This window comes from Melitaea cinxia, chromosome 4 (assembly GCF_905220565.1).
Source record: "Melitaea cinxia chromosome 4, ilMelCinx1.1, whole genome shotgun sequence".
Classification (NCBI taxonomy): domain Eukaryota; kingdom Metazoa; phylum Arthropoda; class Insecta; order Lepidoptera; family Nymphalidae; genus Melitaea; species Melitaea cinxia.
The window spans coordinates 11,746,553-11,771,205 of NC_059397.1; the positions used below are offsets into that span (position 1 = coordinate 11,746,553).

General features: G+C 35.1%; 2 protein-coding genes across 2 annotated transcripts; both read left to right on the top strand.

Moving 5' to 3' along the window:
• The first annotated feature begins 8,871 nt into the window (after positions 1–8,871).
• On the top strand, positions 8,872–9,697 carry LOC123669891 (cytochrome b-c1 complex subunit 8). The gene is made up of 2 exons (XM_045603409.1): positions 8,872–9,162; positions 9,545–9,697. The coding sequence occupies exons 1-2, from the start codon at positions 9,009–9,011 to the stop codon at positions 9,637–9,639; spliced, it is 249 nt and encodes an 82-aa protein (XP_045459365.1). The 5' UTR covers positions 8,872–9,008; the 3' UTR covers positions 9,640–9,697.
• An 11,103-nt stretch (positions 9,698–20,800) lies between these two features.
• On the top strand, positions 20,801–22,926 carry LOC123670200 (UDP-N-acetylglucosamine transporter). Its single transcript, XM_045603708.1, has 5 exons — positions 20,801–21,010; positions 21,302–21,412; positions 21,493–21,707; positions 22,084–22,359; positions 22,469–22,926. Exons 1-5 carry the CDS (start codon positions 20,839–20,841, stop codon positions 22,829–22,831), a joined length of 1,137 nt encoding a protein of 378 aa, XP_045459664.1. The 5' UTR covers positions 20,801–20,838; the 3' UTR covers positions 22,832–22,926.
• The last annotated feature ends 1,727 nt before the right edge of the window (positions 22,927–24,653 follow it).

Genomic DNA, 24,653 nt, shown 5'->3' on the forward strand with positions numbered 1-24,653 from the left:
GTCGTTAAGTAGTGTTTAAATAGCCGTCCAATTTAAACACTGCCGAGGCATAGTTTAACTCCTGCTAAGCGGCAAGATGGCGGATTTCACATAAATCAGCTGTTATATTGTGACGTTTGATCTACTTACTTGCGTGTGTTTGTTAGAAAAAAAAAATTATCATTCTTTGTTCGGTTCTTAACTAAGTAACAGCTAATCAACGTTTATAAGTAAACAAAAGTTAAACATTGCTTTGTAGCTTAAGAGCGGTTTACCTAAGCGGTGGCTAAGTATTGCTTAGCGAGATTTTTATAAGTAAGACCGAAAAAGTTTTTTTACCTATTTTTATTTTCTAGTTTTTAGTTTTTATTTCGCATTCTGTTTAATTCATTTAGTGCTTCATTATTGCAAGGCCCATCTTAAATATTGAGGTTGTATAGTGCACTGTATTCTTCTTGTCAAGCCCTTTTATTTGCTACCCATATTGGTGGGATTGATAAAAAATTGTTATCAGACATTTGGTAGCGGCGGCCAGCTTAGATTTCAATTTTGCATAGTAAATTGTATTCTACTTGTTGAGACCTTTCATTTGATACCCATGTTGATGGGATTGGTAAAACCTAAGTTATCCGCCATTTTGTAGAGGCCGCCATCTTGGATTTTAATTTTATATAGTACATTGATTATACTGGTTGAGCACTTTCATTTGATACCCATATTGATGGGATCGATAAAACCTACGTTATCCGCCATTTTGTAGCGGCCGCCATCTTGTATTTCAATTTTTTATAGTATATTGTATTTTGCTTGTTGAGCCCTTTCATTTGATACCCATTTTGATGGGATTGATAAAACCTACGTTATCCGCCATTTTGTAGCGGCCGCCATCTTGGATTTCAATTTTTTATAGTATATTGTATTTTGCTTGTTGAGCCCTTTCATTTGATACCCATATTGATGGGATTAATAAAACATAAATTATCCGCCATTTTGTAGCGGCGGCTATCTTGAATTTATAATGATAATGAATAAACATAATTGTATTGTCACCAAAATCCAAAGTGTATACAAAATTTCAGATTAATCGGTTGACAGGAAGAGGGTGAAAGAATTACTAAATTTGACCCAAGAATAAAAAATAAAACAAACGGGGTGAGCTAAATAAAACCGTTTAAAAAGGTAAGATTGATGTAGTTCATAAGAATAGAACAATGTTATACTGTTCCTAATTATTAATTAAAATAAGAATATCAGTTTTATGTAACCATATGTATTCTTTGTTTTAGTTATGTAATTTAATTTAGAATTTAAAATTAATATTTGTTTACCTATGTTTACTTATGTTAAGAAAACAAAAAAAATGTTATTAGTATTATAAAAAAAAGTGCTTTTATTATTATCAATTTTTTTTTAATTTTATGGGGGAGATGTAGTGTGTAATAAGCTTATGTATCTCTGTGTGTATACCATTCTATATAAATATTTGATGAATGTTAATTAAGGAGTTAGTATTGTATCATCGCTCGGTTGTTTTAATACTCGCATCCCTACACAAGGATAGGCAGTAGAAGGGTTTGCGCAAGCATAATTTTGGTTTGGAAAGGAAGAAAATATTGTAAACGCTTGAGAGAGTGAAATGTGTAGTGTATTCTTCTGCTGACCTCGCTGACATGAGCTGCACATGACAAATTGCAATCCATAATAAGCCCTAAATTCCTAATTTTATCACAGTAAGGAATTGGGACCCCAGGACAGGGACTATTTAAATTTTCAACAGCCTCATGCAACTCAGTCAACTGGAAGTGTCTGTATATTTGTAACTCATCTGCATCTGTGAAGGGAGAAGTGATAACACACACTTTAATAATTAACACCACTTAATATATAATAGATACATATATTATAATAAATACTTCGCTAGTGACTAAACATCGTCGTAACTGCAAAATTGCATTTTTTTGTTTCTTTCATAAAACGTTCCCAAATAACCAAGTCTATCATCAGCTGAAGAGAAATTTTTTATTTTATGCATATATTATTTAGTTGTGGTACTTCTGAAAAATCAGTACCTATTAGTCTTAATCTGTAAAAAATGTAACAAGTGACTTTTCTCATATTTACACATTAAATACCGGCTAGTAATAATATTAAACATAAATAGCCTGTACAGCATTACTTTAAAACTTCATGATCCTGCTTAAAATAAGTAAAACGATACACGCAATTTACACTTTGAATCGCTCTCCTGTAAAGTTGCTGTTTTTCACATCCGACGTTTTTAATAGTCATGGGCGACTTATAGAAATAACTAGCTGACCCCACAAACGTAGTTTTGCCATATATATTATTAACCTTCGCAATCCCCCCCCTCCCTTTTAACTTTGGGGAATGAAAAATAGATGTTGTTCGATTCTCAGACCTACCCGATATGCACACAAAATTTCATGAGAATCGGTCAAGCTGTTTCGGTGGAGTTTAACTACAAACGCCGCGACACGAGAATTTTATATATTAGAAGATATAGTAAATTTACTTATACTTACATATATAAATATAAGCGGGTGGAGGAATACGCCCCGGCAGGGAGATCAAGTCCGGATCTCCAGTTGCCTCAGATGGTGAGTGAGGCTAACCGGGATCAAACCGTTGGCAGATATTACGATAGGAATTATTTCAGCGGACCCCACATCCCACATGTCGATAGTCTCGTGCGCCAGATCCAGATATTTACGTTTTTTCTGTTTCGGCTTTCACGAGGTTCTCGTCATGCGGGATAGTGATGTCCACTAAAAACACCCTCGACCGTGCCCTGTCCATCACCACGATATCAGGCTTGTTCGCCAGTATCGCCCTGTCTGTGGCTATAGGCAGGTCTTAGTAGAGCCGGACTCCGTCACGTTCGAGTACTGGCACCGGTGAGTATTGGTAATACGGCATCCTCTGTTCCAGGAGACCGTACATAACAGTAAGGTCTTGGTGGAGAATCTTGGCCACTTGGTTATGTCTGTGCAAGTACTCAGTGTTAGCAAGCGCAAAACAATCTGAAAGCACATGCCTGACTTACTCACTGGGATGACGACATTCTCGACAGAAGTCGGGAGTGCCATCTTTCAGGATGTGCTTTCGGTAGTTGTTCGTCTTTGTCACCTGATCCTGTATTGCACGGACAAAACCTTCGGTTTCCCCAAAGAGGTCGCCGAAACACGCCACTGCACGGAGGCCTTACTGTCCACGTGTGGTGCGTGAAGCGCCTTTTAGAACCGTCCATGTAGTTTCCTTCTCCATCCATACGGTCTCCCGGTTAGAGGTGCTCAGTACAACCAGTTTCTCTCAATTCTCTTTGCTAAGGATAGGGGGGTCAATCCTTTGTCACACACTAAAACGTCACCATGCAAAGCGCTGTCCCGTCTCGTTTCAAAGTAGGCCCTGAGGCTGCACACCTCTTATATTATTATTATAATTATTGAACTAGTAATACCCGGGAGAATAATTTCGCTTGGTGCGAATTAATAAAAAAAATTACCGACCATCAATCAGGTTGACGTTATTTCAAAATTACAGCCATCAAATTGCTGTATTTTGTCCCAATGTATATCTACATATTATTAAATATTAATTATACATTACTACATATATATATATATATATATATATATATATATATATATATATATATATATATATATATATATATGTCGTATAGGCACTAAGGGATAATACAGGTCCACTACCACCTTGGAACTTAAAAATCCGACCGGTGGCGGGATAACCATCCAACTGCTGGCTTTGAAATACACAGGCCGAACATGGGCAGCAGCGTCTTCGGTGCGACAAAGCCAGCCCTGCGGTCACCAACCCGCCTGCCCAGCGTGGTGACTATGGGCAAAACACATGAGTTCACGCCATTTTTGGCGTGAACTTGTGGAGGCCTATGTTCAGTAGTGGCCAGTGAAAGATGCTGTGAATGATTGAATTTATATTATATATATATTTGATGACTTTTTTATCTTTATTTACTTATAGAGGTTTTATTCATACACTGAATATGTCACACTCATAGGGGCTTCTATTAAACTTATCTACGCTTTATTACTAGTTTGTACAAGTTATACATCATTACAGCCTCTGCTGACAATGGATTGCTCAAAATTACATTACACAGACCCAAATCGAACAAGTTAATATTATATTTAATATAAAAATCCCATCTCTCCGACTCAACGCGAACACATTCGATCAGAACATGGTATACGTCTTCAATTACATCACATTATAAACATTTAGGGGTTGGAGACTCGCCAACTAAATATGCAAAACCATTTAGGGGAATGTGTCCAGATCGAAGTCGGAGAGGAGAGCCACAATAAGATTATTTCTATTAATTTTTATGCCTGTGAACCACGGTGTATGAGGAAGTGACGGTTGAATTGTTTTATACCATATCCCCTTAGTGAGTGACCTAGCATCAAAGTATTCCATCCAGCTATCAGTACATCTTCTTTTAACTAAACTAAATAACTCACTGAAATATGGAAGAACCGAATGTGTTATACCATCTGAACATGCTTCGTTTGCAAGCTGGTCTACTTCCTCATTTCCAGGTATTTCTACATGTGAGGGAATCCATTGAAGTTTTAAAACTTTACCTGTAGACTGAATAATTTGAATGGATTTAATAATTTCATAAGCGATAGGTGCACCTCGACATACAAAATTCAACAGTAATTCAGTTGTACATTTCAAAATATGTTGAAGGGAACTTTTTGAATCAGACAAAACTACATAAATTTTCGGTTCTAATGAATCAATATATACTATTGCTTTTGCTATCGCTGTTAATTCCATATTCATGATCGACACAAACTCCGAATCTATTTTAAATTTAGCTGACATCACATATAAAAAATATAAATAATAGTTTTTATATTTAGTATTTACATAATTTACACATATGTGTATATCTTTTAACACACAGACATTATAACTTTTCTTACAATTATCCACTCCAGTAATATTAAATTCAATTATATTGGTTAAATTCACATTGTTGACCCAAGTATCTAACGAGAAACATTCTAAATTTAAACTTCTACAGAACATAATAGATTTATACTGGCCGTGTGTAATTGCTAATAAGGGTTTCTTTTTACGTCTCCAAGATCTAGTTTGACAAACATGGCTTAATTCATTTAACAGTAATGAAAAATTGTTTTGTAAAAATGACATAATATGTTTAAACCAATATTTTCCAGCAATAAATTGTCTCCTGGGGTTAAATTAAATTTATTTAATTAGGTTAAGTTAAATTCAAAAACTCAAGGGTTGAAGACAAAGCTCACATTCCATTACATGAATGGGTGTAGTTTTTATAAAACCACCAATAATCCGCATATGTTGATTTTGTACACGGTCTAATTTGTTCAATTGAGTATTGCTACTGTTCGCATATAAGAAACTGCCATAATCCAAACAACTACGTACCAACGATATATAAAGACGCCTCAAATATGTTTGATGTACACCCCAACCGGAACCTGCTAACACTTTAAACAATTTTAATATACTACAACATTTCTCTTTTATTTCATTTGTGTGCCTATTCCAGAGTAACAAACGATCTAACCATATTTAATACAATCAACTTGCTGGAGAACTAATCCATCGACATGTATATTTGCTATTTCATTTCTATTTTTAGTAGTAAAAACACAAATTTTAGATTTGCTTGAAAATACTCAAAGTCCTAACTGTAAAGCGGAATTAACGAATTTTTCAATTTCTATTTGGAGTTGTTGCGTACCTTTCTCAACGCTCTCACAGCAAAGTCGTCTGCATATTGGGATATAGCTATAGAATTATTATATATTTTTTTACATAGTTCGAGGGTCGCAATATTAAAAAGTAAGGGTGAGAATAAAGAATCTCCTTGAGCTAAACCGTTACTTGATCTTCTAGTAATAAACTTATTATCTATATTAATTTTTAATAATCCATCATTTAAAAAATTCTACAAATACCGACACATTCTAGTACCCACGTTCAAGTTATCAATCATTTTAAAGAGTACCGACCGATATGTGATGTTGTTATACGCATCCTTTAAGTCCAAAAAACAACCTATAAGAAACCGACTTGAATAGCAGTAACAAGTATCAAAATCAAGAGTATACAATTTATCTAACGCGGAGCGACATTTCCGAAAACCAGTAGTTGATGATAATAAATAGTTATTTTTTTCTATGAACCACTCTAATCTTTTTATTAAAATGGCATGATAAATTTTGCATGTACAGGATATCATCGATATCGGTCTCAGCGACGAATCAGAATTCGGGTTTCTATGTGGTTTCGGTCGGTCGGTTTGGCCACCATAGTCCACCACTCTTTCCATTGTTTAGATACGAACCCACTAGAATAAAATAAATTATACAGTTTTAAAAGGATACATTTCGCGTTTAATGGAAGTTTTTTGATCATGGAATAAGATATATTGTCGCTGCCTGAGGTAGTATCTTTATTTTTGATGCAACTGTTTAGTTCATGAAGGGAAATCTCTGCTTCTAAAATAGAATTATGTGACGAAAAAGTTGGTATAGCTGGAGATACATAGTCGGGTGCAAGATTTTTAAGAAGATTAATTACTTTATCCCGATTAACGTAATTACTCGGTATTCTTTTGCCTTTAAACCATCTCAATTTATACCACATTTCACTTTGGTTGGACGACTCGCTTAAAGAATCACAAAATGTTTGCCAAGATTCGTTTCTCACTTTGCGAAAAGATCTTCGCGCTTCGCGAACTTTATCTCGCAAATTATCCAGATTTCGAGGTATAGGATTAAGTCTCAACTTGGCTAAGGCTAATCTACGTTCTGCCACCTTTTTAGAAAGAGCAGCATTCCAGTATGGCAGATGAAGAAACTTACTAGTAGGATTTAAACTCGTTTTTATGTAAGGTATAAATTGGTCTGCTGCTATGTTTAAAAATTTTGTAAAATTATCGTAACTTATTTGCAAATTTCCATTAAAATTAAAGTCAATAAACAATGATTCCACGAAATTTGTGTAGGACTCCCAATCCGCTATGTTATGTCGGTTGAAGCTAGAGATATATCAGGAGCAGACTGTTGGAGAGCGCCATTGACTAAACATATCCGATTGTTGTTCCTCAGTTTCCATAGAATCTAATAAAATGTCGCCTGTAAATTCACTTCTCTCGCTTTCTATATTTCTTCTTTTTTTAGTTCTTGAATGATTCGTTTTGTTGACAGCATTGTTTTCAGGTAAAATAATCGTATCATCAATTCTATGAACATCAGCTTCAACTTTAAGGATTTCAGCATAAGTTGTCGTGTCATGCGTTTCTTTGTTTTTTTTTTCGTTGCTATTTGATGGGCTATTATCAAATAACCTTCTTTCCGTATTAGATTCATTTTTTTTTTCATGGAAAATTTAAAAAAGTCAAATTCAGGTTTAGGTTTTACTACATCAGGGGTTAGAGGTACATAGACAGTAAGAGCTTTTTTGTATGTACAATTATATTCTACCATTAATTTCCTTAATTTCTTCTACTTTAAAAAAAACTGGACACCGTTTTGATAGGGCCATATGATCGCCTTGACAGTTGATGCATTTAAACACTGTCGTTTCGCAATTAGCATGCATACCACCACATTTAGGGCAAACAATTTTAGTGTATGGGCATCTTTTGGACATATGACCTAATTTCCAGCATTTTGAGCACTGAGAAACAGGAAAAACGTAAGGGCTTACTTTTATTTTTAAACCATCTATAGAAACAGAAGAAGGTAAATAGCTACCTCTAAAACCCAAACTAATACATTCACTCGGAATCCACCCACTTTCACTTGAAGATCCGCGTCGCTTAAGACGAAGAACGGATACTATTTCGACGTTATTTTGGCATGACAAATTTTGCGCTATCTCATCTTCTGACAAATCTAAGTCAACATTTTTAATGACACCGTATGAAATATCTTTTTCCATAGCTTTGTATATTCTCCAACCCTTATCAATAAAAACTTTACAATTTTTAATTTTCTCAACATTAATTTCATTTAATACATCCAAACGTATTTTATAGGGACTAATGTATTTATCGTTTTCTATGCCAATATTTTCTCTTAGTAATTTTGCTATCGCGAATTGTTTCGGTAGAATTTCTGAGCTAGTGATACCTATATACTTCAATTTTATCGACCAAAGGTTTTACCTTCTTTTTACTTTTCTTTTACTACAGTAAAAGGAAATAAAAAAAAGGTGGTCTATAGACCATACCTTACTTTATCATTTATTCTCATTCTCTTTTCTGCCCTTAAATATATCTCCTCAGTATTCTCCGATTTACTGGACTACTACAAATCTCCGTTGTATTAATCTCGTCATTCTTATTAGTAACGTTTGTGTCCGGATTCATTGTAAACAACTATTATTTATTATCACCGCTACGCGCCGGCCGCCAGGTAGATGACCCGGATCGCACGGCGACAACTATTATTATTCAATTCGTTTGTAAACAATTTTTAACAAAAACACGACTACTTCACACGAATACCGTGTAATGACTGATATTTGATGACTTGTGGAGGCCTATGTTCAGCAGTGGACTGCAATAGGGTGAAATGATGATGATATTTGATGAATAGTTAATAAAGGATTTATTAGTCATCGCTCAGTTGTTTTAATACTCGCATCCCTACGATAAAACTTATAGTTTATGTCGTAAACGACAATCAAATAAACTAAAATTTTCAGCAGAACATAATACGTATTTTCTTTAGAATTTGTAAAATATGATAAAGGAAGGCATTTTATAAGTATAATTTTTAGTTTATTGAGCTGTCTAAAATATACAGTGGTATCACTCATAAAATCGTCAATGTCAGTTTCCAAAGTTTTTTACTGTCAAATGTCATTCGAGTTCGGAGTCGAATCGAAAGAGTTGCAATTCTTTCTTAGGTTACATAATTGGTAATTTTGTTTGAATTTAGAACAGACTCGTTTTTAACATGGGAAAGCACTTTGGAGAACTTGCTAAGATTAGGGGCTTAATTACTTATAAGTTATCGCCTCACGAGCAACGCGCCTATGCAGGAGCAATCTCGAACGGCATATTTAATACTTTCCGTAGATTCCGTGAAAGCGTATTTAGAGTCGCCCCACGTAAGTTTAATTATATACTAATCTTAATATATCTAAGATTAATATTATCAGTTTTAAATTACCACGTACTTTAACAACAGTCTGTAAACATGTTAAAATTTTACAATAATCACGAGTAATTTTTGTGTCCATTTGGACTTGTTTTGTGAAATATCAAATGATTATAAAGCAGTTAACCAGATTAAGTTAAGTCCGTATCACTTAAGGTTGAAAATTTTTATCACATGGAAATCAATTTTAATAACTCATTCTTTGAGTTTCCATAGTAGAGTGTAATATATCATATGCCAGTACTTTTATAAAAACACACACATTTAATATAAAAAAAATATCTTTTATGTATTCTGGTGAGTACTACTATATTAAAATCTCCTTGTTACAGCCTTCATTATTGCATACTTGATTTATGAAGGTGCAGAAAGGGAGCACACCAGACTTGGTCGTAAAAACCCTGCCGATTTCGAGAATGACCAGTAAGGTAGTATAAGATGATTGTAGTTATTTAATTTAATAAAATTGTAATTATTATCAGTTACTCCATGTTTTATTTAACCCTATGAAAATATGTTAAAGCTATAATGTATATGTTTAGATAAACTAAAGACAGGTTAGAACAGTATGACTCCTGCTCAAGATAAACATTTGTATAGATCATAGATTCTCAATTGTGTATGGGCGGTACCGCCCCCTAGTGGGCGCAGGACCTTTTCGTGGAGTCAGTAGCCAGTCGAAAAACAAATGGGGGGCGTTATGACAGTCAAGGAGGCAATTGCATCATACCTACAAAATTAAAAATTTAATATAATACAATACTTTGAAAATTCAATTCAAAAAACGTTTTGTTCAGCCGTCTTACATGTTTATATACTACTACTATATATACTTACTATTATAAAGTAAATGAGCATTAAAACATTCAAATAATTATTACTATACTACTCATAAACTAATTTATTTGGTTTAGGATTGTCGGTCACAAGTCTATGCAAGTTGGTAAACAAAGATGTGATTTACGCAATCAAGTCTGTTTCCACAAAAGTACGGAAACTGGTAATAACCTGTATTGCAGGGTAAGTACAATGGGGCACCGCAAACAAAGGCATACAAGTTGTTGCGTACTCAAAATCAAGTCTTTTAAGGCAGACATATGTCTTTTTGTCTTTCTGTGCTTTGCTTTAGATACTGGACTGATAAAGTAAGAAAGTCTTTATAGCCATTAGTTTTATAACTTTCTATGAATAGAATGGTTCTAATAGTTGATGAAATACAAAAAAGCTGTGAATTCCAAAATGTCTGAAACAAAAAAAAAATGTCAGCAGTACTGCCTTATTGACGACCACTTTGGTGTAGTGGTGCGTATGGCGTGTCGGTGGCGCCTAAAACACCGACGGTCGCGGGTTCGATTCCCGGTTTGAGTGGATATTTGTGTGTTGCTAGCGTTAGCGGTATTATTATAATTCTATTTACCGGTAAAACAACGCTAACCCTTTCACCGCCTGAGTCTGATTTATCCGACAAAAACTTTCGGGCTCATTCCGCCTGAGTCGAATTTATCCGACACAAAACCCTTTGTATTATATATTCAATTTAAACGTATTATGATGTTTTAGCCTAAAATAACATTTTTTTTCGAAAGTTTATGTATTCAACCTTTTAATTAGTTATGACTGCAACCTGTCTTGGAAAGCTCATATTAACGAAATCAGCAAGAGAATACATTACTCGATTCACTCTCTCAAGCGTCTCCAGTATTTTCTTCCCTTCAAAACCAAATATATGCTCGCGCAGTCCCTTCTACTACCTATCCTTGACTATGCCGATGTATGCTATCTGGATGTGACAGAGGAGCTGCTTAGAAAGTTGGAGCGACTTCAGAATCTCGCAATACGCTTCATTTTTGGCTTGCGAAAGTTTGATCGTATCTCTCACTTCCGTGCTCAGATCAAATGGCTCCCTATTCGCCTTCGCCGTGATATGCATATCCTATCTACTCTCTTTAATATCCTACGTGATCCAAACTCTCCTTCTTATCTTCGATCCCGTTTTCACTTCCTACCCTCCTAATCGTTCCAGGCGCCCTGGCATTACAACAAAGCTGGATGTACCAAAGTGCAATACAAAATTCAAACTTAATTCATTTACGGTACGCGCCTCTATACTGTGGAACAAACTCCCAGAAAGTATCCAAAAAAGTCCTTCCCTTGTCTCCTTCAAACGAAAATTAAAGGAGCACTTTATTTCTCAAGTCAATTTACAATCATCTACTTAGTGAGTATGTAAGTATATAATTACCTATCTATTATGTTATGTATTTGTATGTATTTATGTGTGTATGTATGTATGTGTGTATGTATATATATATGTATATGTATGTATGTATAAATGTAAGGTATGTATATATATGTATGATATGTCTGTGTGTATGTATTTATACTTATAAGTTTGTAATACATTACAGTTATTCAACTATTTTCTCAATATTGTTATTTCTTGCACTGTGTCCCCCGCTATATGACACTCTCTCTCATGACCATTGGTTGACTGGAAGAGATCTCTTCTAGGGATAAGTCCACCTTTGCCATCAACTATATATGTAATTTTTCTGTATATTCTGTTCTTAAGTGCAATAAAGTATATAATAATAATAATAATACAATTCAGATTTACTATATCAAGGAACAAAATAAAAGACTATTTTAATTAAGGTAAATTTACTAATATTATCCCGGAAAAAGTGTATTGACTTCCAACGCCTGTGTCGTATTTATCCGACAGTAGTGATGAGACATACTGTTAGAATAAGATATGGCATATTCATAAACAAAAATATTATATTAAACACCAAGTTATTGAATAAAAAAGTACATTAAGTATTTAATTGTTATTTAACAACGTTAACGTGTTGTTTTTGCCCTGTGTAAATCTATATTTTGTAAGAAATTAGCGATTTAGTTATTCTAATTCCCATCCCTAGACTGAGTACGTTTCGCCAGTATAGCCAATACATAGCTAGTGCCTGTGTCGGATATACACGACCGTTCATGACGTCACAACCGTATGGAATTTTCCATTAGTGTTGCGCGTGTTTTTGTGATATAGTAGTGAGTTAGTAAGTTTTACGTTCGTGTTTTTAAAATTGAAATTTACCATGACGACTGCTGAAGAATAATTACGAATTCTAGAAGGTGATGACGGTGACGAATTTGTGCTAGACGAAGAATTTGATATTTATGAAGAGGTAATTATATCTTTTATTAAATTGTTTTATTTAAATTTATTGTGCAGTGAGAAACGGTGATTATACGACAACGAAGAACTAATAAATATAGGATTAAAGAACTTTATTTCTCATAATAATTTAACTTTAACATTCACTTAAAATGAGATATATTTCAGAAATCAAACAATGCTATTTGTAGTGGCAATTCAACGGAGAGTGATATTGAATCGGTAGGTTATTTTTTTTCCCGTGTCTGTCATAGGTGTATGAACATCATTTCTAACCGACTTCAAAAAAAGGAGGAGGTTACTCAATCTGACCGTATGTGTATATATATATATATATATATATATTATGTATGTTTGGGGATAACTCCGTCGTTTATGAACCGATTTTGATAATTCTTTTTTTGTTGGAAAGGAGATTTTCCTAGTTTGGTACTATGATAAAGAAACCACGATCTGATGATGGGATCTTAGAGAAATCGAGGAAAACTCATAAATCCGCATAACTTTTTACTGGGTGTACCGATTTTGATAATTTTTAATTTAATCGAAAGCCGATGCTTATCATGTGGTCACATTTAAATTTCATCGAGATCTGTTTACAACTTTTGGAGTAATCTTTGATAGTACGTATTTACTCAAGTATTTTTTCGTCTACTTACGTTGTACTACTTGTAGATATAATTGAAGTTGGTTTTTCTCCGTTTGCCTGCAAACACAATTATAATACGTAATGCTCGTGCAAAAAAACAACACAAATTAACACAAAATCAAGAGACTTTCAGCCCGTGTCCATCTCCAGAGTATTATTTTTTTTATGAAGAAACTAGCTGCTGCCCGCGACGTCGTCTGCGCGAATGCTATACAGTACCAAAAATACCTACGATTATACCTTTTAAAATAACATTCATTTACCCGTTTCTTCTTTACATTTCATATCTACAGAAAACCAGCTTTGTACCAGCATTGTTTATAAAAGCTATTTCCTTTTGCTTTCCTGGTGTACATAAATTGTTAAATAAATAAATAAATAAATAAAATAAAAATCTCATAGATGGCGCTGATTTAAAATTGTCTTGTCTACTCATATTCATTTAATTATGTTTATCGGCTTAGTTAGTTATATTGCGTGATTTTTATAGTGTGAAGCTAGCTTATATAGCATGGTTATTAACATAATAACAACAACATTCAAATATGCGTCGTTAGATTACACGTTGCTACAGAATGCGTTGAGGAAATAAAGGTTCACTGCTCGTTCCCGGTAGATGATAGCATGATAATATGTAGCCTATATGTTGACCCGACTTCTGAATAATATTCGTGCCGAATTTGAAGTAAATCCATGCGGTACTTTTTGAGCTTATCCCGGACATTCATACAGACAAACAGACAAAAATTCTAAAAACTATATTTTTGGCTTCAGTATCGATTGTAGATCACATCCCAAGTATTCTTTTAAAAAAATATTCAATGTACAGTTTTGACTTTCCTACCATTTTATTATATGTATAGATAACAATCAAGACTGATTAAGCATGTTTAAAGACTGATTCACGTATGTTTGAAGATTAATTAATGTGCAGTACTATACTTAATGAAGAAATTAAACCTTTGATTAAAATTTTGTAATTTTTATTTATTTCATTACTTTGTTTATCGATAACTATACATACATACATACATATACTCACGCCTCTTTCCCGTAGGGGTAGGCAGAGACCACTTCTTTCCACTTGCTACGATCCTTACATACTTGTTTCGCTTCATCCACTTTCATTATTCTCTTCATACATGCTCGTCGGTTTAGGGTACTCTTGACCTGGCCTTTTTTCAAGACGTCCCCGATTTGGTCTTGAAATGTCCGCCTAGGTCTACCCCTTCCAACACTTCCACTCACACTCGCCTTATACACTTTTTTCGTCAGTCGCTCTTCATTCATTCTCTCGACATGACCAAACCATCTCAGCATACCTTTCTCAATTTTTGTCACTACATCTTCTTTCAGACCACACCGTTTCTTTATCTCACTATTTCTCATCCTATCACTCAGTTTAACTCCTATCATACTTCTTAACGCTCTCATCTCAACTGCATTTATTCTGCTTTCATGTCTCTTCTGCCATACCCAACTTTCACTTCCGTACATGAGTGTCGGAAGCAACACCCCCTCATGCACAGCCAAACGAGCCTTTTTAGACACCTTCCGACTGCTCATAAAGGAGTTCAAAGCTCCGTTCACCATGTTTCCTGCATTCACTCTTCTTTCAATATCACTCTCACACTTTCCATCTCTTGTAAACTTCGAACCCAGATACACAAACTCATTCACCTGTTCAATTTGTTCATCTCCAATCACGATATTACAGTCTGTCACTACCTCATCTCTTTCAAACACCATCACTTTCGTCTTCTTTACATTCATCTTCATTCCCTTTCTAACAAAAGCTCCACTCATAGCAGTTACCATCTCCTGCAACTCCTCGGCCGAGGGCGCAAGTAATACTTGGTCATCAGCATAGAGAAGACATTTGACGAGTAACTCACCCATTCTCAACCCACTTTCATTCTCTTTTAACTCTGTCAAGCAATTGTCCATGAACAAGTTAAACAGCCACGGTGACGCTACACATCCCTGTCTAACACCTTTTTCGATATTAAACCATTCAGTGTATGCCCCGTTTATCCTCACACAAGCACTAGAATCCCTATAAAGAGATTGTAGTGCTCGCATGAGTGCGCCGCTCACACCGTACACGGACAATGCTGACCACAATTCATTCCTCACCACTCTATCATAGGCCTTTTCCAGATCCACGAACGCGCAATAGACCTTTTTGTTTTTTGCTAAAAACTTTTCGGCTATGCACCGCAAGGAAAAGACCTGATCCGTACATCCCATTCCCTTTCTAAATCCCGCTTGTGCATCCCATACTTTTTCATCTGTTTCATTCATAACCCTTTCAATCAACACTTTCGCATACAATTTACCGACGACGCTGAGAAGGCTTATACCGCGGTAATTTATGCAGTCCTGCCGTGACCCTTTTCCCTTATACAACGGCACGATTACGGCTTTGCACCAGTCTTCCGGTACTTGCCCATTTCGCCAACACAAATTGAAAAGGCAGTACAGCTGGCTAGCCACTATACCCTGTCCAGCCCTCAGCATCTCGACGTTGATCCTGTCATACCCTGCAGCCTTACCTAATCTCATACTTTTCAGCGCTTTCACTATTTCATCCATGCTTATCTCACTTTCATCGACATTTATACTACTCTCAATGGAAGGTGCCGGATGTTGTACCTGCACTTCCTCTCTTTCAAACACACTTTCAAAATACTCTTTCCATCTCTTTAACACACATTCTTCTCCATTTATAACGCTCCCATCTTGACTCCTGATTGTGCTCAGCTCCGAGGGAGAAATTTTTCCTCTGGCTGTTTTGATGGATCTCCAGAAAAACTTAATGTTTGACTGGAAATCTTCAGTGAGCCTCCTATCAAAATCATCCTTTCGTTCTTCTTTCTTTCTAGACACAACTTCTTTCGCTACTGATTTCAATCTTTTATACTTCGTTCTTGCTTCCTTTACCTCGTCATCCGTTGCCTTTTGAACCTTTTGGTTAGCTTTTGTTGCTAACCAATCTAACCACGCTTTCTTCTTTTCTTGCACAGCCTTTTGTACATCTTTATCCATCCACACATTATAGTTCTTTCTTCCTTTCCTTCTTTTAGCTACCCCGCACACCTCAATAGCACTATTCACGACCCCTTTCTTAAAAGTCTCCCACAAATTCTCAATCACCCCTATCTCTTCTATGCCTTTAAAACTTTCTTTCAGTTTCTCTACATCTTTCTTTCTTTTCCTTGTAGATTTTCCACTTTTATTCTGGCTAAAACACTCGTAGGCTCGGCCCCTCGGTGGCGCCATCGTTTAAAGAGGCCACGTATTCGGGCTATGACCAGGAAGTGGTCTGTGTCGAGACCAACACCGCGGTATGCCCGAGTGTCAAGCACTTTCTTTCTCAGTCTTTCATCCACAATCACAAAATCAATCATACTTCTAGACTCACCCTCATCTCTTGTATACAAATGGATCTTTTTGTGTTCAAACATTGTGTTGACCACGCAAAGATTCCATTCCAAGCATACTTCAAGCAGACTTCTCCCATTGTCATTCACTCTTTCGTCCCCAAACGTACCCAGAACTCTTTCATACCCATCACGCTTTACTCCAACCCACCCATTAAAATCCCCTAACATTACGATCCGTTCATTTTCTCCGCATTTACTCAAGACCTCTCTCATGCTATCCCAAAATTCCTCTCTCTCTTGTTGGTCTTTTAATGACCCACCTCCGCGCAGATCCGTCGGTGCATAGACCCCAAGGATAAATAAGCGAGTGAGTCCGACTTTCAACCTAATCCAGAGGAGTCTTGGGCTTACACATTCATGCTCCATCACACATTCAACCATTCGAGAGGAAAGGATCACACCAACTCCCTGACAGGCTCGGCTGGTTTGGGAGACTCCCGACCAGTATGCCGTGTAGGGTCCATGTACCGTGGTGTCACACCCTTTCCTCTTGGTTTCATTCACACACAAAATATCTATGAATCTTTCATCCATCATCTGACATACTTCATCTACCTTACCATCCATTCCTCCTCTTACATTCAACGTAGCAAAGCGGCTCTCCATGGGCCACTTTTCGCCCCCGCGAGAAACGAGACGTGATGGGTGGCGAACCACACCGCCGCCATTTTTATGAATAAAATTTTTTCGGTTATCCATTGCGTTCCCACGAGTAGCTAGGGAAAAGTTTGTCCACCCTGGCAGAGCCCCGCATGCCAGGGTAAGGCTGGCCTTATTCTGGGTCGCCCGGTCCCAGGGCAATATGGCACGCTTACGACTAGGCTTGCCCCTAGCCATGCATCCATCCGCGCGGCAGACGTTGGATTGGCGGGGAGGGTAGGAATAGGGAAAGGGAAAGGATAGGTGGTGTGAAAAAGGAAGATTGGTAAGTTAGAGTGGGAAAATAGGAAATGTAGGATATTACCACCCAGGAGTGCAAGGGATAGGGCAGTAATAGCTAGGGAAGCCGGGGTCGCATACCCGTATACCATACCGCAACTACCGGACAGGTAAGTTGGGATGAGTATCCCATGACTTCCATCCCATGATACCATGATAACTATACAACACTATGCAAAATTGTACCTAAAGGTTGCTGGCGCTACAGGCACTTCATGTGAATTATTGTACGGTGGTTAAAGGGTTAAAAAGTACGTTTCCATTACCTATAAATATCATTAAAAAATTTACGGTATAAAAGGTATCGGAAAAAATTAACGCTATTTTCATAACGGTACCTTTATAATGGTAAATCGGTAATTGGTAACGTTCCCTTCCTTACCGCTTTCACTATGCCGTGTCTTATACGCCCAAGCCCCAAAGGTTGTCTGGAAGAGATCGTTCTTGTAGCGATAAGACCGCCTTTCTATACTGATCTTTATTTGTTGTATGTTATTTATTATTTAAAATAGCACCCGTGACGGAGAAAATGAGGAGCAATAGGTTAGGATTGTGTGTGTGAGGATATGAGAAAGAAAGGAGTAAGCGCTGAAGTGACGAATAATAGAGAAGAATGGAAGAGGAAAACACATTGTGCCGACCCTACATAAGTGCGATAAGGGCAGGAAGATGATATTATGTTGATTGTTGTTGTGTACAATAAAGAAATTAATATTGGTTTACTGTTACACTATTTGCCCGGTATAGCTTTATACAGGGCGCATTCCACCTAAGGCCCACAACGCCATCGATCATGACTTGAAATTTCCGTTCCACTAACGTAAAAAAAGCAAAAAAGAACTTACTAATAATAACATAGGTTAAGTGTATATTGTAAGTAGGCCAAGTAGGTCATAAGTGTACATATCGTCCCTAAACAAATAAGTAATAATTTAATATAAATAATCTTAGGTAATTATTATAAATAAGTAATAATACAAAATTCCATGAATTTTATAAAATAGACAGTTTTTTTTCGTCTCCTGTAAAGTTGTTTAAAATGACTTAAGAACCATTTCACAAAAATCGGTAACAATCCGCGAAATTGTAATATTTTGACATCGTTAATCTCAGTGTTGGATGCAATAATGTAATTTATATTCTTGAAATATAATAGAGCCACCTTTGTTGTAGTAGATAGTCAGATCAGAATTTTGATTTATATTATGTGTATAAAATTATTAATCTTTTTATCAGCCTCCTCCCTGGGTAAACGGTCGCAATGTATACTTTGAAGTCCTACTTTTCAATAACCTCTACGTTGAAACCATTTTTAAAAAATATCGTAATATGTGCAATATAATTTGATGAGGACTATCACAGATTTTTATTCCATCTATTAATCGATAAAAAAAATTTAAAGTTACGAATATTTTCCAAATAAGTACAATTTTAAAAGCGATATTTTTCTTAGAAAACTAAGAAATTTTAACGAACTATCTTCATCAAAGTAACCTTACATCATTAAGGAATACCAAAAAAAAAAAGATGTAATCGTTTTTAATATATTTTATATTAAATAATAAAAAGATAGTATATATTAACACCCATCAAGCCCAGTAAATCAGTCGAGCACTAGCGCTCCTAGAGGTAAGGGCCATGCCAAATTCTGCGCAGCCGTCTCTTTCGCTCACACGCGCCAAGCGCCCGTTGTTATAGCGGATAAACCGCATTTGATACTTTCATAATAAAATATAAATAAAATAAACATATTACGAAAATGACTGTAAAATAATATAATGATAATTTCTGTAAAGAAATGTATACTTTAATTTTCTTTTCTCACATTATCAATACAAATAGGCATTTCAATCTGTTTGTCTTGTTATTTCTTAATTAATATGTTTGTCGATGTCATTGAGTTAAATAATTGTATTTGCTCGCAAACGAAAAAAACCAACTTCAATTACATCGACAAGTAAACCAACGTAGGTCGACGAAAAAATAGTCAAGTAAAAACGCATTATTAGATATAACTCGAAAAGTAATTGTTAGATCTCAAATAAATGGACCAAATGACACACACCACCTTTCGATTAAATTTTTTTTGTCGAAATCGGTCCACCCAGTCAAAAGTTCTGAAGTAACATACAATTAAAAAAATACAGTCGAATTGAGATCCTCCTCCTTTTTTTGGAAGTCGGTTAAAAAAATTAAAACCGCCAAAATTTGTTGGTCTACTTTCATCCAAAACTATGCAACTCACATTTTCTGGGACATAATAAAATGCTATTTTATTCATATCGTAAATATTAGATTCATTCGTAAACTGAAAAAACTAAATCAATTAAAAAAAAATGTTTCATAAAATTGATTTTTTATTTTTATTTTAAATTTATTGACTGTTGTTATATTACATACTTGAAATTTTTAACAAATTAATTATGTATAAAATCATTTTATACCATAGTTATTAATTTTTATTATACATTAGAAAATGATCAAGATGGTCTTTTGGTTATCGCACTATACTTACTAGCACAAAGGTCGCGCGGCTCGTACGACTTGCGCGATGCGATCAAATTTACCTAAAGTTGCAGAGCGTAAAATTGTGAAATGGCTCGTAAGCGGTGTTGTTAGCTAAGGGACAATATACGGTAACTAGAATAAAAAATAAAAACATAGATCATAATAATAATGAAGGTAAGGTGCAATATAATAAAAAAAAAAAAAAAACGATTTAAAAAAAGCAAAAAAAAAAACTTTATTTTTTGCATCTAGTTAGCGTAATTTTGAACGAATAACGATAGAATGGGTTTTCGGGCGTTGCGGACGCTCAGTGGAACGCGACCTTTGAGTGTCAGAATCTCTATTTGACACTTGACAAATTGACACTTGTTTTTTTTTAATAATCGCCACATTTTAATGAAAGCCAACTTTGACCCATCTATATTATAATTATATATTACATCTATATTTTGTTGGTGAAGTGGGCGCGATGTAGTTGCAAACAGTGATGTCATCTATGATGTCGAGCGATCACTCGCGACGACCACGAACCTTTGGTGGAATGGGCGTTGCGGACGTTTAGTGGAACGCGGCCATACTCTTTGGTATAGTGCTACGTCAACAAGTTATCAAAATCGTCATTATCAAGTTGTTATTTATGTGGCTACTTGAATATACTCTTTGCTTTCCACTTAATTAATATAAATTAAATACTGGGTAAATCTATTTAATTCCTAAAAAGTGATGATTTTATAAACAGAGTATAACAGAAATATCTCTTAGTTTGAAGTAATTGTTCCTTTTATATTTATAACATTTATTAATACTCTTCATTTATTTTTTATTTATATTAAAGTTATTTTGTTTTATTTTTCATTATTAGAAATATCATTAGACGTTTCGGTGTTCAAAAGGTTTGTACTTTTTATGAAGTCAACAAATGACATCAATCTTCAGGAGAAAGATTGCAGTCTGGAAGCTCGTGAGGAAATACAAGAAGAAGAGGTAACCGAGACGGCAGAAACACAACTTAATACTGAAAACATGAATGATGACAAAAAATCTCAAACTTATTCTCCAAACAAACAAGTAAATTATGGTTAGAACTTTTATTTTACTAAATATTTTTTAAAATCAATTGTTAACATTGTAAATTTCCTCGAAAATTTAATCACTATCTAATAAATTAGTTTTGAGTTGTTTAGATATTATCTAATTTCCTGATCTGATTTAGGTTTTTTGATAAGTTTTGATTCCAATCTAGGTACATTATAATGTAAATTTTTACCATTTTACAATTTTGATTAGATAATTGAAGTGAATGCTCGTGTTAATTGGAAGTATATTTATTTATTTATTTTCATTATAACAATGGCTATATTAATTCCAGGTTATATTAAATATGTAAGTCTAGCAATATTGACTATTCAAAATGCAGCTCTTGGCTTAAGTATGAGGTATGCTCGTATAAGAGATGTAGAAATGTTTTATTCTACTGCAGGTAAATAACAGTCATATTTTTTTTTACTATAATATATATTATATACACATTTTATTATATAAATATTTAATTATTTTCAGCTGTGCTGATGGCAGAGGTTTTGAAATTGGCAATATGCATAGTTTTAGTTTTGAATGAATCAGGAAATGTTTCAAAAGGAGCTCGAACAATGTACACTACAGTCATATTAAATTTTAAAGATACTCTCCGTGTTTGTGTGCCATCATTTTTATATGTTATACAAAATAATTTGCTTTATGTATCTGCATCTAATTTAGATGCTGCTACATATCAGGTAAGAGGGTATTTTTGATACAAAATAGTACAATATTTGTAAAATAATTGAATTAATTATCTCATAAAAATCTATTCCAAACAGTATTTTAATATTTTTATGTCTTATAATAAATAACCAATAAATAAAAAGGTTTAACATACACATAGTCATTTGTGTAATTTTTTTTTTTATATAAATTATAATAATATATTATACACATATACAATTATCCTTCCTAATCTTAAAAAAATATATAGTAATAAGATTGGTGCCTAAACTAAACAATGAAATAAAATGTAGATTGAAAAATATACTTCACAATATTATTAAATAATTTTGTAGACACAATATCAACTAAAAGCCCAAATAAAAATTCTTCTTTTATTAATTTTAGGTAACATATCAATTAAAACTATTAACTACAGCATTTTTCGCTGTAATTGTTTTAAAAAGGAGATTGAAGAAATGGCAATGGTGTGCCTTGGGTTTGTTAGTAGCAGGTGTTGCTCTTGTACAACTGTCTTCAACTGGGAAAAGTACTGGCTCAACGGCAACTAATGCTCCAAAACAATCAAAGATACTAGGTTTTGGAGCAGCACTGGCAGCTTGTTTTATATCTGGTTTCGCTGGGATATACTTTGAGAAGGTTCTGAAGGAATCTGACATATCGGTAAATAAGATATTTTTTAATTATTAGTCAAACAATTTAAAATTACTCTAATTGTTTTTTTAACTAAGTATAGTTAGGTGCATTTTAAGTTTTTTTATTTTATTTGCAGGTGTGGATGAGAAACGTGCAACTTAGTTTAGCATCTTTACCATTCGGTATTATAACACATGTTATAAACAATGGTACTATGACAAATTTGTTAAAAGGATTTGATGGATTTGTATGGTATCTAGTAGTTTTACAAGCCGCTGGAGGTTTGATAGTGGCTGTGGTAGTAAAATATGCAGATAATATTTTGAAAGGCTTTGCAACATCTGTTGCAATAGTTATATCTTGTGTAGTTTCTATATTCATTTTTGATTTTCATTTAAGTGTACAATTTTCTTTGGGCACAATACTTGTTATAGGCTCAATTTTCTTGTATGGTTATGTACCTAAAAAACCAGAAACTCGAACTTCATTAAGTGTATGATTTATGTTATTATTTACAATTCTATGTTCTAAGTATAAATTTGCCAGTACTTATAAATTTAAGTAAAATACTTTAAGAAATATGTATTCACAAAAGGATCTTCAATTTATTTTTATGCCTATGAGCCTTTTTTACAATATTTTACTATACAACTAAGATGAAAATTGTATTAAATATATTTTATACTTAAATAAAAATTTTGTGTTGTTATTTTGCACAAATCCATAACAATTCTCTTCTAACACAAACACTAAATATGCTTAGGAATTTTATTTTTAGTTGACTTTAATGACGTATTGGCGCAACAGTCACAGCATTGCATGTTGCACTAGCAGTTGCGGGTTTGATCTCTGCACATGAAAATAATTTGTATTGGCCATATAGATGTTTGTCGTGGTTTCTGCTTGTGTATTATGTGTGTTTCTGGACCCTGACACAGAAGAAAACCATGGGGACTGTTGAGTGTGAAGCTTTTATTTACTGGACATTGGATATATATGAAGTAGGATAATACCATGTTTGATGTAGGTCATTCTGAGTTCGTGATATGTCGGCCCTATGGCAAGTACCATAATTTATGTTCTATTGCTTTAAATTCTGTTTTGTAACTATATATATAATGTAACTATATATATTACACGAAAGTAACCGACATAGTGCACAGAATTAGCAAGCTGAAGTGGTAGTTGGCTAGTCACCGGTGTCGCAGAACCAGACGTATTCTGGATTTGAGACCACATGATGGCAAACGCAGAGGCGACCTCTGGCCCACTGGGCCAAGGATCTGCGTAAGATTGCCGGTGGCGGCTAGATGAGGATTGCGGAAAACCGGCATGTTTGGCGCAAACTTGGGGAGGCCTATGTTCAGCAGTGGACTGCCATAGGCTATTCATGCATTTAGTAAAAGTGGTTACTTTAAAATTACAAACAGACACTCCAATTTTATTGATTTATATAGATATAATTCCTCTTAAAAGGGGGTTACAGCATTCACTTAAGTAAGAACACTGCCCCACACTGCATTTGCCAGAGGCGGTCTCCACTCCAGGCCCTGTCTACTCCAACGGTCATCAGTCCTGCAACATAGATGACCAGCCCACTGCCACTTCAACTTGCCAATTCTTTGCGCTATGTCGGTTACTTTCGTTCTCTCGCGGATAGTCTCATTTATAATTCTTATCTTTGAGAGAAACCCCAAGCATAGCCCGTTCCATTGCATGTTGGGTGACCTTAAACTTGTGGACCAGTCCCTTCGTCAGTGTCCACGTCTCGGCTCCGTATGTTAACACAGGCAGGACGCATTACTCGAAGACTTTTGCCTTCAAGCATTGCGGAATCTTCGAAGTGAAGACTCGACGAAGCCTTCCAAACGCCGCCCAGCCCAACCGAATCCTCCTGTCGGCCTTCTTCTCGAAGTTGTCGCGGTGTAGTTGGATAGTATGGCCTAGGTAAATATAATCCTGAAAAACTTCGAGAAGGGTACCATCGACCGATAGTGGTCTCGGTATGACTTGGTTGTTAAACATAACTTTCGTTTTGTCCAATTTTATACAGAGACCGGCACGCTGAGAGGACTCACTTAGGCCGGCCACCATCTGGCCTAACTCATCCAATGTCTCCACAAAGATGACAATATCGTTGGCGAAACGAAGGTGAGAGATGAATTCACCGTTGACGTCAATGCCTCGTTCCCCCCAATCTAAGGTCTTAAAAACATCCTGAAGTGGTAAACAGTTTCGGTGATATTACATCTTACTGTCTTACCCCACGCCGGAGGGAAATAGATCTTGTTCTCTGGTCCTGGACATTAACGGTCATCGTT